We start from the raw sequence: 16,518 nt of genomic DNA on the forward strand, positions 1-16,518 counted from the left end.
CCATTTATTTAATAGAGAACAGAATCATTCAAACGTTTCTTAAGAAATGTGAAATTGTCAGCCTGCATCTGAAATATTGTGGTTACCTTAATTAGGATGGTTAAACTTTCTCATGTATTTATTTACTTATTTTTCATTGTAGCCCAAGGTCGTTGTTACAGCATCGTTTGGCATTGAACCTGGAAGGAAGGTAGAATACATACCACTTCTAGAAGAAGCTCTGAGAATAGGACAACACAAGCCAGATAAAGTTCTCATTTATAATCGTCCAAATATGGTAATCTGAATATTGAATTTGGTCCTTGCTTATGGTGATGTGCTAAGGATGACTCTTTTTGACCATTTGAAAGGAATACTTGATTTATAAACTGTTGAATATACAATACTTCAGGAATGTCACTATTTTTGGCAAAAAAGAATGATCTTTTCTGTCATTATAAAAAACGAGCTTAAAACAAAAAGAGTGGGACATAGGAGTATCTGTAATATTAATGAATTAGAATTAATGTGTAGTCTATTGAGGTGTCCTTTATTAATTTACATTATAACTATAATAATAATACAGTTGACCCAATGCGGGGGTTAGGGACACTGGCCCACTGGGCAGTTGAAAATCTGCTTATAACTTTTGACTCCACCACAAACTTACCTAATAGCTTATTGTTGACTGGAAGCCTTACCAATAACATAACCAGTTGATTAGCACGTTATATGTATTATATACTGTATTCTCTTATAATAAAGTAAGCTAGAGAAAAGAAAATGTTATTAAAAAAATCATAAGGAAGAGAAAGTAGATTTATAACTATATTTACCCATACCATAAGTTTATGTCATCTGTTTACAAGATGAATTGTCTATCAGTACCTGCATCAATATTGGTTTATATGATACAAAACACTGTAGATGTTCTACGTATTATAACACTAAACATCAAAAACGAAAAGATAATGTGAAAAACAAATTCATATTTAGGTATAATGACTCATGCATTGATAAAGAAGAAGCAGCAATATGATTGCTTCATGGTAGCCCAGCCTACACACTAATGAGTGAATAATTATACAGTTTTTATGGCATATGGCATTACAGTCATATTCATACTACAGTATTAGAAACACCATTAAATTTTTTAGCAAACCACTTACCTGTGATGATAGGCTGATACCCAGTTTTTCCAGTTACCAGAGAAAGAGGCATACTGTATAGTAATGTAATTCTTTGAAAGCAAAGTTATAAAACATTAAGAAAACTACCACATTATTAATTTTATATTAAATATCACTTACCTTATGCCTATGTAAGAATAAACTGGTATCTACATATATGCATTCATGACATAACTTTTTCTTATTTTTTTTGATATTTCTAAGCAATGTGGTTCACCTGCAAGTTTTGTCAGGGTCGTGATCTGAATGTGTATACTCTGACTGGATGCTTAATCTCTCAGCTACCCAGTCTTGATTAATTTGCATTTAAAATGCCTTTTAAAAAGTTTAGAAAAAGTGATTGGTCTGGAAATAAAAACTATGTTCAGGAAAACAAAATATGAATATTCTAAACAGATAAATTATTCTGTGATCTGTGAAGGAAGGAAAAGCAGTAAATACATCAATGACTATATTTTACAATGCTTTTTCTAGCAAATTTGTCCTAATGATCACCTCATTTCTACATCCAAGCTAAGTCCCCAGCTATTTATACTGGGACCAATTTGGGTTTCTAGCAGATTAAAATTTTTTGCAGAAGGAAAATTGAAAGTGTGCAAAGAATCATGTATAATTTTGTAGAACTCTTGAGAGGTTATCTGTGGAAAATGCTTAAATGACAAGATATAAGAACAGAGAGCATTAAAGCTCTCTCATTTTGATTACCGCCTAGCAATTCACATTACCATGTTAAATTCCTGTGTAGTTTTAGTAGTCTGTGGTTCATGAACTGTTGCACTCAATGATTTTAATATTTTTACTGTCTCGAAGAAGAATTTTAAGTTTCTTTCAGATGACCTCCAGCATGTTTTTAAAAAAGGCTTGTTGCTGTTCAATCAGGAAATGCAAAGTCAGTAATAAAGAAGGCTTTGGGTAAGAGAAGGTTAGAGGAAGGGTAGGAACAAACACACACAAGTGTTTAGTGTGTGTGTACTACTCACACGTATGAATTCATGTAGAATTTACAAAAAACTTAATGCTAAGCACAAAGTACTTTCAGATACTCCTTATTTAATTCTTACATTCTTATAAACCAATAAAGTAGATGTTATTACTGGCCTCATTTTATGGATGAAGAAACTGAGTCATGGACAGGTCATAGCCCAAAGTCACAGCTAATAAGTGGTGGAGCCAAGACTTAAACTCAATTTAATGACTTCTAACCAACAAGATATGTGCTATTTTCTTTTACTTTATAAATACATTGGATATGGATATGAATGTTTCCTAATCAGATTTTTCTCAGGCAAATATCTTCTTTTTCCTCTTTTTTTATTATTAATTTTTGTACACTATCTCTATTCAGCATTATTCACATCTTAACATAATATTATGCACATTGTAGGTACTCAAATTATTATTATTATTTTAATTTTTGAGATATAGTTTACATACAATAAAATGGACAGATCATAAGAGTACAGTTTGATGCATTTTCAAAATTGCATGCACTTGTGTAACTACCATCCAAATCCAGATATAGAATTTCTCCATACTTGTTCCTTTTTCCAGTCAACCATTCCCCATCCACAGAAGCAAATGCTTTCTGATTTGTATTGTCATAGGTTATTTTTGTTCATTCCCAGGCTTCATATAACTAGAAGCATACCATATATACTCTATTGTGTCTACCCTCTTTTGTTCAATATGTTCTTGAGATATACTCCTTGTGTGGCACGTATCAGTAGTTTATTGTTTTTTTACTGAGTAGTATTTCATACCATAAATATATCAAAAATTGTTTTTCCATTCTTCTATTTATGGATATTTGGGTTATTTCTACTTTGGAGTTATGACTAAGGCTACTATGAACATTCTTGTACAAGTCTGTGTGTGGACCTGTGTTTTCATTTCTCTTGTGTAAATACCTAGGAGTAGAATTGCTGATCCATGTATTAGATGTATATTTGACTTTATAAAGAACTATTAAATAATTTTACAAAGTGGACATATCATTTTACTGTTCCACCAGAAAATTACAAGAGTTCCAGTTGCTCATTTTTATTATCATTTGGTATTTTGTAAAAATCTACTCTGATACATAACCATATAATCTTGCTTGTACTTTTTGTTGCATAGTGTAACTTATTTCCGTCCCTTTCTTTTTTTTTCGGTACGCGGGCCTCTCACTGTTGTGGCCTCTCCCGTTGCGGAGCACAGGCTCCGGACGTGCAGGCTCAGCGGCCATGGCTCACGGGCCCAGCCGCTCCGTGGCATGTGGGATCTTCCTGGACCGGGGCACGAACCCGTGTCCCCTGCATCGGCAGGCAGACTCTCAACCACTGCGCCACCAGGGAAGCCCCCATCCCTTTCTTTTTAACCAGTAATGTGTTTATATTTTAAAACATTTTCTCTTATAGATAACATATTTTGGGGCCTTAATTTTTTTATCCAATCTGACCATCTCTGCCTTTTAAATAAATATTTAGTCTATTTACACTTGATTAAAAAAAAAAAGATGGTAGGCTTCTCTTCCTTCTAAATAGGTAGAGATCCACTTTCCCTTTCCCCCTCCCATAACTAGCTCCCTTTCTCTCCCTCTCTCTTTTTCTTGAAACCTTTCCCTCTGTTTTGACTTTCCTTTATTTTAGTTGGATGTCTCTTGTCCTTCATATCTGACATGCTGTTGAGGCAGTTATTAAGCCCAGTGGATTGGCTTTGCTTTGAGCTTAGAGAGACACAAATTATGAGGCTCGGTGATGCATTTCATTAACCAGGATTGCATTTTTGCCAGAGGAAATAAAAACCTGGCTGCCACTCCTAAGCCTCAGGCAAACAATGACGGCTTAACTGGCAGGTCACATCAGTCACCCCTGGTGCTTCCCCCAGGACTGCATTTTAAGAATGATAACATTTAGGAAGGACATGTCTATAAAAGTAAACGCATGTATGTAAAGGCTAATGTTGATTTTTCCCCTCTCTTCCTTTCATCAGATCTTCTTTATACATTCCTGTATTTCTTAGCCTAAAGAATAACCATTCATTCAAGTCCTCATTTCATTTTATCTGCAATTATTTTTGTGATTAATCAATTGACCTTTTTTATTACACAGTGTTATGATTTTTTAATAGGTCCGTAATTGTGATGGCAAGGGCTTGTTAATTTGAAATTAGTTGTGTTTATCTGATACATAAAAACAAATGGAAATGTACAATTTGGTCACAGTTATCTGTTTTTATTTATCTAAATGGCACATCCAGGGCACATTCAAGGTGAGGCTGGAGAAACCAGTTGGGCCTAAAACTTCCCCTTCATGAAGGTCAACTCAGATTGTTGTCTATCAATGTGCGTATTCATATAGGCATCATATTTGTGATATTATATTGAAATGTTAATTTGTAAATGTACCCATTTAAATATATGACCGGTTTCTACAACCCTAATCAAAACATTAGGGAACCAGAAAAGTGGAAATGGCCTGGCTTTTAAAAATCTATCAGAGTCTCTGAAGTTAGTTCAGGGATTCACCTTGATGAAGTGAATGGCTACATATACTCTCTAGGTGGTGGACTTACTTTCACTGAGGAATGAGTAGTCTTGCCTTGTGCCTACTAACAAGTTCGCCAACTGTAAACTTCCTGATGTATCATCTTGAGCTTAGTCAACATTTCATAAAATAACTAGGTATGTACTGGATCATAACTAGAATTAAATAGCTATAACTCCCCACGAGAGTAATTTTTTCATAAGCCACTTCCTTCTTCTTCACCTATCTGCCTTATTTCTTTGGCACCATTTTTAAAGAGGTCTGTCTAACTTAAGATGTGTCTGCCTAATTCATGGCTCTATTATTATAAAGTTTATAACACTAGAGCTTGGTTCTAGGAACAAAAAAGAAAACAAACATTTCTACCATATTAGTCAATAAAGTAGATGAAGGAAAACTTGGATAGCTTTTGGATAGCTTTTTGTGTATGTCTCATACTCTCATTAACTTCAAAACTGATTTTTGTTCTTGAAAAAGCAAAAGTAGATTACTCCTCCACCCCTGGAAGTTATTTAATATTCTCTCATTTGGAAAAATGGCCACAGTATTACTCTTAAATGGCCCTGTATAAAGAGAAATTTTAGTGGGTTAGTTGAGATTTCATTGTGAAGACAGTAGTTCCAAAGTAAAAGAAATAGGTTATGAAAAATAGGAGTTAGGTCCATCCACGTCTCTACAAATGACCCAATTTTGTTCCTTTTTATGTCTGAGTAATATTCTATTGTATATATGTACCACATCTTCTTTATCCATTCATCTGATGACGGACATTTAGGTTGCTTCCATGTCCTGGCTATTGTAAATAGTGCTGCAGTGAATATTGGGGTGCATGGATGGACCTAAAGTCTGTCATACAGAGTAAGTCAGAAAGAGAAAAACAAATATTGTATATTAACACATATATGTGCAATCTAGAAAAATGGTACAGATGAACCTATTTGCAGGGCAGGAATAGAGACACAGGGGTAGAGAATGGACGTGTGGACACGGGGCGGGGGAAGGGGGAGTGCGGTGAATTGGGAGATTGGGAATGACATATATACACTAACATGTATAAAACAGATAGCTAGTGAGAACCTGCTGTGTAGTACAGGGAGCTCAGCTTGGTGCTCTGTGGTGACCTAGATGGGTGGGATGGGGGGATGGATTGGAGGGAGGTCCAAGAGGGAGGGGATATATATATACATACAGCTGATTCACTTCGTTGTACAGCAGAAACTAACACAACATTGTAAGGCAACTATACCCCAATTAAAAAAAAAATAAAGTGTATGTTTCAGGTCAAAAAGAAAATAGAAGTTAGCTTATAAAGGTGTTAGTGTACATGCATTTATAAAAGCATGAACCTCTGTTAGTTAAGCTCTGACTGTTGATGAAATCATGCCTGCATCATATTGAATTTCTTAAGGATATTTCTAGGTTTGAATGAAACATTTTCTGTTGTAAGTTTAGTTGAAGCCAACATCAAACTGTTGGATTGTTTTATGAACATTTGTCTTAACTCGTGACCCTGAGATACTGAGTCATAAGTCTGATATTTAGTGCTCTATAGGCCTAGATTTCAGTCAGATGCTCAGACTAATATAGATTTAGCTACTCTCCAGTGTGCCTCTGATTTAATCTCCTTTGTTCAGTGCATATCCCTATATTTTTGCTTTGTAGGAGCCGGTTCCTTTGGCTCCAGGTCGGGACCTTGATTGGGATGAAGAGATGGCAAAAGCACAGTCACATGATTGTGTTCCTGTTCTTTCCGAACATCCACTGTATATTCTTTACACATCTGGAACAACGGGGTTTCCAAAGGTATGCACTATCTTAGGGATAATTATAGTGGCAGATTTTTTTGCACCGAGAATATTTGACTACTGACTGAAAGTACTTTATATCTTAAAGACATATTGTGTCTGAATATATAAAAATATTCATTATGTTTAATGTCAAATGCTTTGTCCTTATTTCTTTCAGAATCTTCACAAATATCTGCAATATTCAATTGCTTTAGTAAGCTGTTAAAATTAATATATATTTGATTGAATATCAGTTGTATTTTATAAAATATATTTTAAATGAAATATTTTTATTTTTTAAATTGAGGCATAACTTTGATACAGTATGAAAACTGATTTTTGATTTAGAGGAATTCAATTTATCATTAAAAATGCAACTTTGAGAATTGGCCTAGACACTCTGAACAACAGGGAATTTATCCAGGGGTTTGAACTATTTGATTTGCAGCACTGAAGACACTCAAGGATTTTTTAAGTCTTTTACCCTGAAAGGTGTTTTCACAAAACAAAGTCAAAAGTGTCAATAATCCTGAATGTGTCAGATACCAAACAAGTACCACTTTTGCCTAGTATCTCTAAATAATACTGTTTTTTCATATAACTTCATAAAGACTTGTGGTATCATCTTGCTATTCATCTTTATTAAGGAGTTCAATATTCATTGAATCATAGAATGTTAGCAGGCAAAGGGACTTTTACAATCACTTGAATCCTGTAGGGCATTGGCCTCTTTATTAATACCGGACCTCTGTAGCATCAGAATTCTGAAAAATTACCTGCTAACACTCTTAAAATAGTGCTTCTGTTAGTTTAGATGTAAGTAAAGGAAAATTAAGACTTAAGACGTTTTATATAAAATTCACTTGCTTGTGAAAAAGAGAACATTTGGTAGAGGGATATATTTTCTCTGAGTACAGAGACCATGTTTTATTACATTTTGGTCTACCATCGTGTTTTATATGTAGTTGGTACTCAAATTTTTGTTGAGTGCATAAATAAATTAATGCATATACATGAAGATATTTGTGTTGTTGTAAAATCAAAGCCCTATGATTATTTTAAGAACTCTGGTCATCTGAAAAATAAATTTTTCTTATATTGCAGACTCTAAGATTTGTTTTATAAGCAGTCCAAATGATCTGCTGGATGCAATCCTTACCCTTCACTTTTTGAAATTCTGCATTATGCACCAGCCACACAGAGTCCAAATGAACGTTTGGCTGTAAAATAAAAGAGGACTCAGCAAGTTATAATCTAATATAAAAGTATCAGCATGAGATGAAACCACTGACCCTGAAAACACAGTATAACCTAACCAAATTAAAAAAATTAATTTAGCTCCTTAAAAGCCTGAAGGAATCTTATAAAAACTTTTGTGCCACCTCAAGACTTTAAATCACTGAAATTCACTGTGGCCTGGATGGGGATCCTTATGAGAGGGCCGAAGAAGAGCTTGTCATCAACTCAAAGCTGACTCAGCTAGTGTAGTAGAAATAAAATAAAAGTAATATACAGGGCATTAAATCTGAAAAGTGGTGGTTCCAAATAAGGAAGAAACCTAGCTATTCCAGGTTTTCTCTGGGTCAAGAAGTGCTTTGTGGGATTCCTAGATGCCCAAACTGAAGATTGTTTGATGTTTTGATCATCCTCATTTTCGTTGTAATGTAGTACCATCCTGAAGATAATCTATTTCTACAGATTGGAGAAGGATTTAATTGTTCAGAGATTTCTATTCACATTGAATTTAGCTCAATTCAGTATGCATTATTGAGTGTTCATTAGGTGCTAAAAGAGATAAAAATATGAGTAAACCACAGCCCCTTCAGCATAGTGGGATTGCAATATATATCAACACAGATAATGTAAGATAGTCTGTGATCCTTGCCCTAAGAGGGCAACCCTACTTCTTGCTTTCTTGAAGAAAAGATGAGATTGGATGGTGTCTGAAGGATTAAATTCCATTAATCCAACAAAGATTACTGAGCACCCAAATATATATCTGTCTTTTAGAAGTTTACATTCTATGGCTAGACACAGGAAGTAAACAAATAAAGAACTATGCAGTCTGTGATGTGTTCTGAAGAAAAATAAAGCAGGATAAGGGTGATAGGAAGAGTGGGAGTGCTGTTTTATCAGGGAGATGTCAGGGAAAGCACTTGACAGGGTGACATTGGAAAGATGACTAGAACTTCTTCATCAGGTGACATAATAGGGAGGAGGGCATGCCAGGCAGATTGGGTTGACATAAGCATAGGCAGGAGTGTGTAAGGAAGGTTCCAGGATGGCTAGTGCATTTGGTGCAGATAAAGAAGAGAAATGGCCAGATATATAGGCAGGGGCCAATTGCTTAAAACTGAGCCAAGAAATTTAGTTTATATACTGTATGTAAGGAATGGAGAGCACTAATGCTTCTTAAGAAAGAGAGAAAAATATGAAGGAAGGTAACGCTTGCAACATTTTATTGAGAAGATAGGCAAGTACACATAATGGAAACAAGGAGATTGGTTTTTCAAGCTGTGTTTAGTTTAGGACCTTACTTAGGACAGCAAACTTACTAGGGAACAATCAGATTTGGTTCAAGGATAAGAGTAAGGCAGAGGAGGAGTCCAAGACCTTGAACCTGAGAACATAGAAGAGTGGTTTCGAATATTTACTAAAGTAGAAACAAAGGAAAATAGTTTGGGGCTGAGAAAACGGGGAGGTTTTGGACATATTGAGTACAATGTATCCTTGGGACATTAACATGGAGATGCCCAGCCAGTAGCTGGAAGTGAAAGTCTGGGTCCAAGAATACATCTGGATTTGCAGATAGACCCTTGGAACGTCATTGGCTGTAGAGGAATGGTGTTTAAATCATGGGAATGAGTAGGTTTTACAGAGTAGGACATGCAGAATGGCAAGACAATGTATTCGTTTCTTAAGGTCTTTCAGAAACATTTCCCTTAACCCTCCAGTGGACTTTAGAATTTCAATTGCATTGAAATTATATGTTGCCAACAATTATTTGTGCCACTTATTTTATTCTACTTTTTAATATATTAGTTTTTATTTACTTATTTTTATAACATTGCATGTTCTCTGAGGTCTTAGAATATATTTCATACATCTTTGAATCCATTATGGCACTAACCTTAGAATGAGGCCATGGTAGATCATCAGAATATTTGTTAAATAATCTCTTACTTTTCCAGTTAGCTCCCAGATGCCTTTTTTAAAATTAAAATATAGCTGATTTACAATATCGTATTAGTTTCAGGTGTACAGCAAAGTGTTTCAGCTTTATATATATATATACATATATATATGTATATATATGTATATATATATGTATATATATATGTATATATATATATGTATATATATATGTATATATATATGTACATATTCAGTTATGTATATATATATTCTTTTTTTGGATTCTTTTCCATTATAGGTTATTACAAGATATTGAGTATCCAGATGGCTCTTTATTCATATGATTCTCACTTCATTTTTGGTAGGCATAATCAGAATTAATAGGATCTGAATTTTTAATATTGGGATTCCCAGAATAGAAGTACAGGAAAGATGAGCACACATGCATTTACGAAGCATTTAAATATAAATTTCATGTCATCATATAATTTGTTTTCTTTTTTCTTTTTTTTTTTATGTGGTACGCGGGCCTCTCACTGTTGTGGCCTCTCCCGTTGCGGAGCACAGGCTCCGGACGCGCAGGCTCAGCAGCCATGGCTCACGGGCCCAGCCGCTCTGCGGCATGTGGGATCTTCCCGGACCGGGGCACGAACCCGTGTCCCCTGCATCGGCAGGCGGACTCTCAACCACTGTGCCACCAGGGAAGCCCTAATTTGTTTTCTTGATCTTTGATCTTCATGAGGAAAAATAATGTTATGAGCCCATAAAAATATTCTGCTTAAAAATGCTCATTTCTCATAGGCACATATAAGACACACACAATGCAGTCTGTTCTTTGTTTAGAATTTTCAGATATATCTAGGGCATATTTGCATCTCTGCATCTGCCAACCCTGGATTTGTCAGGTTGTTATATGACAGGTTAATCTGTTAGCTGCTGCACATATTCTAGCAACCACAGCTGAGCTGCTCTGCATACATTTCTGTCCTGTTGTACACTTTTATCCTGTTTGGTTTGGGTACCTATATCCAAGTTACTTCAAGGAACTACACGATAGAAGAATCCCTCATCTGGATGGGGTGTCGTTTTGGGAGTGGGAGATTTAGTGATGGTCATATTTATCTTCTTCCGGCTTGCTGTCATGGAGGTATGGAGATAACCAAAAAAAAAAATTAGTGCCAAAGGAGCACAGGGGAAAAGAACCAAAAGCAAAGAATTAGAAAAGAAGGCATGACAGGAAGGTGGTAGATAAGTCCTTTGTCCTGATGTGAATTTATATAATTTACATTAACTTTTATTCCTACGTGTTAGGTGACTTATTCATATTCTATACTGTAGAAAAAAATAAGAGAGAGTCAAATAAAAAAACCTGTGAACTTTTTTTTTTTAATCTGTGGTACAATTCTTGCAGTTAAAATGCTGAAATTGCTACACCTTTGCCCCTTACCTCACAGTTGTTCAGACCAATAAAAAATTATACTGCTGCTAAAGTATCCTCCATAGAGGCAGCTTCAGTCATTGTCTTGTCTACAGCAAGAGATTTTATGTTTGATGAAATATACCAGATGGAATCATTCCATTTCTACTAATATGATTCATTAAATTCTGAAGGTTTCAAGGGTTTCTCTTGAACAAAGAAGAATGTTTTTAAAAAATTATAGTTTTCGTACATGTGCTTATTCATTTAACTGTTCACTCTTTTAATCAGTCAGAAAATGTATTAACTGCCTATTCTATGCTGAAGACACAAAAGCATTCTTATGGTGCCCAGAGTGGTGGAGGAGACTTAGCAGTAGGTGGATGTTGTTAATACTCAGAGGCTTAGAGAAGTTTGCAGGTCTTGGGGCCATGAAAGAGGAGGGAGAGGCTTTTAACACAAACCTAGTGGGTTTGGATGGCTTCCAGAAGAGGTGACACTTTCACAGTGTTGTTAAGTACTTGTGTGATCAAGTAGGAGCTAACCAGGTTCAGAAAAGGGGTGAGGGTGTGTTCTAGGAAGAGGGGATGTCACCTGTAAAACCACTATAAGAGCAAGAGTATTGTTGGTTTGTTGGATTTTTTAAGTAAGCAGAACCATACCTCATACTTTTCAACTCACTGACTCCAACTGTTCTTTGGTGATAGATTTCTTTTCTTCAGGTAATATTTTTGTTTCCTCTTTCTTCTTGTTTTGTTTTTACTTAATTTGCTAGAGTGAATTGAAGTGTATATATCAACATACATACAAAGCATAGGCATATACATGTGTACATATAGACATATACGCATATGTATTTACATATGTATGTGTGAATGAATATCTAGTTTATGTATGTAAATATGTATATTTGTCTTGTACAAGTCTTTATTACAGAGTAGGGTGATAGAGGGGCTCACCTTAGGAAATATGAGGTTTTCTCGGTTACTCTATCTAGACTTCTCTTACCTGAATAGTTTGAGATTTGCCCTTCAGATTTTTATAGATCTATTAAAAAACATTTTAAAGACTCACAAACTCTTAATCGCACCGCACATCTCAAACTTCCTTTCTCTTCTACTACAACTGATGTTATTTCAACTGTATTTTTTTTTAAATTGTGGCAACCAAACAGTACAGATTTGACACGGACATGTTTTCTGTTTTATGTAATGGCCCCATTTATAATATTTTGTGGCTTTCCTTGTCTTCAAAGGCAGCTCATTAAACTGGAAATCATAAAGAACCATCTGTGATAACTGCCGTCCCATTCCTGGATGATGAATAATCAGCCTTTAGTTTCACTTGTATGGACTGTATTTTTTAAATAACCATATACATTAAAAGTGTTTTGTTTAAAGAGCACCTGTCTATTCTGAGATAGAATTCACTTTCATGTCTTTATTAGGGACATGGAGTGTTAGTCCCACCTGGATGTTTTTCAAGTTCTCCAGAAGACTTGAAGTATTATGGCTGATCCTACAAAAACTAGAACAGTGTATTGGCAGGTTACAGGACTTTTCTGAAAATATACTAGATCATCTATCTTTACTTTTAAGATAGATAGGGTATAAGTACATAAAGTAACATATTCAAAAGAGTGAAATGCAGCATGCTTGTGTTTTAGGGGTAAGCACTGATGTTGAATATTTATATCTCATACTCAAGATTTCAAATATACCTTAAAATGCCATTTTTTATTTCTGATTAATTTTGCATACTAGAGTATAATGATTTGTAGGTTTTTCTGAGCATGGTTTATGTATTTTCGGAGGCTGAACAGGGTTTATCTTTTGCATTTTAATTATCATTACCTGGAAAATATGATTACAAACAAGAAATGCTTTATCACCTTAATGTTAGTCACATATTAATATTATAATAAAGAAACTCTCTTTTTAAAACTAATCTTTGAACTTCTTATAAAAAATCTACATGGAGAATATGAAATTATTCAGTTTTATTTTCTACACCATACCAAATACCCAGTAAATTGAAAACTGTCATCTGATATTTCATATCGATAATCTATATTAATGAATTAAAAAAGATGTCTGAAGAAAATTTTTATACTCATTCTTTAAAAAAATAAAAATAGTTGGGGGTAAGATGGCGGAAGAGTAAGACGCGGAGATTACCTTCCTCCCCACGGATACACCAGAAATACAGCTACACGTGGAACAACTCCTACAGAACACCTACTGAACGCTGGCAGAAGACCCCAGACCTCCCAAAAGGCAAGAAACTCCCCACGTACCTGGGTAGGGCAAAGCGGAGAGATTCCCGCACAGAGGCGCGGTGCCGAGCGGCACTCACCAGCCCGAGAGGCTTGTCTGCTCGCCCGCCGGGGCGGGCGGCGCTGGAAGCTGAGGCTTGGGCTTCGGTCAGAGCGCAGGGAGAGGACTGGGGCTGGCGGCGAGAACTCAGCCTGAAGGGGGCTAATGTGCCACAGCTAGTCGGAAGGGAGTCCGGGAAAACTCTAGAGCTGCCGAAGAGGCAAGAGACTTTTTCTTCCCTCTTGGTTTCCTGGTGCGCGAGGAGAGGGGATTAAGAGCGCTGCTTAAAGGGGCTCCACAGACGGGCGCGAGTCACGACTGAAAGAGCGGAGCCCAGTGACGGGCGTGGGACGCTGGGGCTGCTGCTGCTGCCGCCAAGAAGCCTGTGTGCGAGCGCAGGTCACTGTCCACACCGCCCTTCCGGGAGCCTGTGCAGCCCGCCACTGCCGGGGTCCCGGGATCCAGGGGCGGCTTCCCTGGGAGAACGCACGGCGCGCCTCGGGCTGGTGCAACGTCACGCCGGCCTCTGCCGCCGCAGGCTCGCCCCGCACTCCGTGCCCCTCCCTCCCCCCAGGCCTGAGTGAGCCAGAGTCCCCGAAGAGGCTGCTCCTTTAACCCTGTCCTGTCTGAGCGAAGAACAGACGCCCTCTGGCGACCTACACGCAGAGGCGGGGCCAAATCCAAAGCTGAGACCCAGGAGCTGTGAGAACAAAGAAGAGAAAGGGAGACCTCTCCCAGGAGCCTCAGAAGCAGCGGATTAAAGCTCCATAATCAACTTGATGTACCCTGCATCTGTGGAATACATGAATAGACAACAAATCATCCCAAATTGAGGAGCCAGGAGTCAGTGCTGTGCCTCTGAGGTGGGAGAGCCAACCTCAGGACACTGGTCCACAAGAGACTTCCCAGCTCCACATAATATCAAACGGCGAAAATCTTCCAGAGATCTCCATCTCAACACCAGCACCCAGCTTCACTCAACGACCAGCAAGCTACAGTGCTGGACACCCTATGCCAAACAACTAGCAAGACAGGAACACAACGCCACCCATCAGCAGAGAGGTGGCCTAAAATCATAAAAAGTCCACAGACACCCCAAAACACACCACCAGACGTGGACCTGCCCACCAGAAAGACAAGATCCAGCCTCATCCACCAGAACACAGGCACTAGTCCCCTCCACCAGGAAGCCTACACAACCTACTAAACCAACCTTAGCCACTGGGGACAGACACCAAAAACAACGGGAACTACGAACCTGCAGCCTGCAAAAAGGAGACCCCAAGCACAGTAATATAAGCAAAATGAGAAGACAGAAAAACACACAGCAGGAGAAGGAGCAAGATAAAAACCAACCAGACCTAACAAATGAAGAGGTAATAGGCAGTCTACCTGAAAAAGAATTCAGAATGATGATGGTAAAGATGATCCAAGATTCTATTTCCCAGATCCAAAATCTTGGAAATAGAATAGACAAAATGCAAGAAACAGTTAACAAGGACCTAGAAGAACTAAAGATGAATCAAGCATCAATTAAAAACACAATAAATGAAATAAAAAATACTCTAGATGGGATCAATAGCAGAATAACTGAGGCAGAAGAACGGATAAGTGAGGTGGAAGATAAAATAGTGGAAATAACTGCTGCAGAGCAAAATAAAGAAAAAAGAATGAAAAGAACAGAGGACAGTCTCAGAGACCTCTGGGACAACATTAAACGCACCAACATTCGAATTATAGGGGTTCCAGAAGAAGAAGAGAAAAAGAAAGGGACTGAGAAAATATTTGAAGAGATTATAGTTGAAAACTTCCCTAATATGGGAAAGGAAATAGTGAATCAAGTCCAGGAGGCACAGAGAGTCCCATACAGAATAAATCCAAGGAGAAATACGCCAAGACACATATTAATCAAACTGTCAAAAATTAAACACAAAGAAATCATATTAAAATCAGCAAGGCAAAAACAACAAGTAACACACAAGGGAATCCCCATCAGGATAACAGCTGATCTCTCAGCAGAAACTCTACAAGCCAGAAGGGAGTGGCAGGACATAATTAAAGTGATGAAGGAGAAAAACCTGCAACCAAGACTACTCTACCCAGCAAGGATCTCATTCAGATTTGATGGAGAAATTAAAACGTTTACAGACAAGCAAAAGCTGAGAGAGTTCAGCACCACCAAACCAGCTTTACAACAAATGCTAAAGGAACTTCTCTAGGCAAGAAACACAACAGAAGGAAAAGACCTACAATAACGAACCCAAAGCAATTAAGAAAATGGGAATAGGAACATACATATCGATAATTACCTTAAATGTAAATGGACTAAATGCTCCCACCAAAAGACACAGACTGGCTGAATGGATACAAAAACAAGACCCATATATATGCTGTCTACAAGAGACCCACTTCAGACCTAGAGACACATACAGACTGAAAGTAAGGGGATGGAAAAAGATATTCCATGCAAATGGAAACCAAAAGAAAGCTGGAGTAGCAATTCTCATATCAGACAAAATAGACTTTAAAGTAAAGACTACTAGAAGAGACAAAGAAGGACACTACATAATGATCAAGGGGTCGATCCAAGAAGAAGATATAACAATTGTAAATATTTATGCACCCAACATAGGAGCACCTCAATACATAAGGCAAATACTAACAGCCATAAAAGGAGAAATCGACAGTAACACAATCATAGTAGGGGACTTTAACACCCCACTTTCACCAATGGACAGATCATCCAAAATGAAAATAAATAAGGAAACACAAGCTTTAAATGATACATTAAACAAGTTGGACTTAATTGATATTTATAGGACATTCCATCCAAAAACAACAGAATGCACATTTTTCTCAAGTGCTCATGGAACATTCTCCAGGATAGATCATATCTTGGGTCACAAATCAAGCCTTAGTAAATTTAAGAAAATTGAAATTGTATCAAGTATCTTTTCCGACCACAATGCTATGAGACTAGATATCAATTACAGGAAAAGATCTGTAAAAAATACAAACACATGGAGGCTAAACAATACACTACTTAATAACAAAGTGATCACTGAAGAAATCAAAGAGGAAATTAAAAAATACCTAGAAACAAATGACAATGGAGACACGACGACCCAAAACCTATGGGATGCAGCAAAAGCAGTTCTAAGAGGGAAG

General features: G+C 37.0%; 1 protein-coding gene across 1 annotated transcript in view; it reads left to right on the forward strand.

Moving 5' to 3' along the window:
• The window catches only part of ACSS3 (acyl-CoA synthetase short chain family member 3), a gene marked incomplete at both ends in the record, with an annotated part of 153,865 nt that overhangs the window by 58,100 nt on the left and 79,247 nt on the right, over positions 1-16,518 (forward strand). Inside the window, 2 exons of the mRNA XM_079714394.1 lie at positions 143-277; positions 6,359-6,499. Of these exons, the coding sequence (XP_079570520.1) occupies positions 143-277; positions 6,359-6,499 (276 nt within the window). The remainder of the gene's footprint in view (positions 1-142; positions 278-6,358; positions 6,500-16,518) is intronic.

This window comes from Hyperoodon ampullatus (genome assembly GCF_949752795.1).
Source record: "Hyperoodon ampullatus genome assembly, chromosome: 11".
Taxonomy (NCBI): Eukaryota; Metazoa; Chordata; class Mammalia; order Artiodactyla; family Ziphiidae; genus Hyperoodon; species Hyperoodon ampullatus.